General features: G+C 49.0%; 1 protein-coding gene across 1 annotated transcript; it reads right to left on the bottom strand.

The window, feature by feature from the left end:
* Positions 1-503: 503 nt before the first annotated feature.
* LOC104513479 (neutral and basic amino acid transport protein rBAT-like) lies at positions 504-930 on the bottom strand (the record flags this gene model as incomplete). The annotated part of the gene is made up of 1 exon (XM_010156842.1): positions 504-930. A coding segment is annotated over exon 1 (427 nt), but the record flags the coding sequence as incomplete, so codon positions are not given.
* Positions 931-1,197: the final 267 nt, after the last annotated feature.

The raw sequence follows: 1,197 nt of genomic DNA, 5'->3' as shown, positions 1-1,197 counted from the left end.
GCGCTCACTACACCCCTTCTCAATGCATTCCTAAGAGTGCAGACCATGCACAAAACTGAAAGTAACACATCTTTCTCCCCTCTGTCAGTTTTGGTTTTCCTCACTTTTCCTTAGGGAAGGGCGGCCAACTTACCATGACAAAGTGCTCAGCACCACCCCTCCTCCTGACTGACCTCACATTTGTGGCAGCATTTTATCGTGATGGCAGCTGTGCTGCTGCTCGCTCTCAGCCCCACCTCTAAATATCCCTTCTAACTCCAGGTTTACACTTGGCAACTTCAGCTCCTAGATCTACTTGTGACAACGTGGGTTGCCATTAATGATTAGTCAGACAACTCTTCTTCCTTTCTCCATTAGGATGGCTTTCCCTATTGGTCTGTATGGTGATATTTTATACGATATTTTCTTATTCTTATATGATATTTTCTTAATATATCTACATACATTTATTCACACACACATGCTGCACAGCTTTGCACATACCAAGAACGGAATTCACCCACCTTTCAGATCCCCGTTCCCATCCATGTTGCTGTCCTTGAAGGAACGAGGATAGATCTGATAAATCGGACTAGCCTGCCACCAGTCGAGGCACTTTGGAGAGAGAGCAATGATCGCAATCGTAGCGCAGACGAGCAGGACAGCAGCAGCAATTATGAGCCAGAAGAGAATCTCCCTGGTGACCCTGTACCTGGCCTGGCTGGAGAACTTCAGCAAGACTTCCTTGGGCATCCCTGCGTAGGGCTTCAGCACTGGCTCCTCCACAGCCTCTGGATCCACAGCGACAGTGCACGTTTTTGGCATTTCTTCTTGGCTGCTGGTTTCGGTCTCCTTGTCATCAAAAGCCTCATTTTGAACAAACCCGTTGTTCTCCACACCCCCCTTCTCGCTCAGCTCCATAGGCAAGGTCTTTGCTTCCTCCTCGCCCATTGTACTTCACGGGTCTAGTCCGGGAGACTCCAGCCCCAGCAAGGAAGCTGCCAACACACCTTTGCTCAGTGAAATGAGAAGCAGCGTAATTAGCATCCGAGTTGATAATCAATCCTGACCAACTGGTCAAAGTTCAAAGAGACAAAAGGGGCAAAGTGCTCTCGTCCTTCTGCATAACAGGCATCTTCAGCACGATAAGGCAGTCTTCCAGGGCAGTAAGCCCATTGCTCCTCCCGGCCAGGCAGCGTTATGTTTACTGCTGCTCTC

This window comes from Eurypyga helias, unplaced genomic scaffold (assembly GCF_000690775.1).
Source record: "Eurypyga helias isolate BGI_N326 unplaced genomic scaffold, ASM69077v1 scaffold40718, whole genome shotgun sequence".
Lineage (NCBI taxonomy): Eukaryota > Metazoa > Chordata > Aves > Eurypygiformes > Eurypygidae > Eurypyga > Eurypyga helias.
Note: the sequence above shows the minus strand (reverse complement) of the source record. Positions and strands in the feature narration are given on the sequence as shown.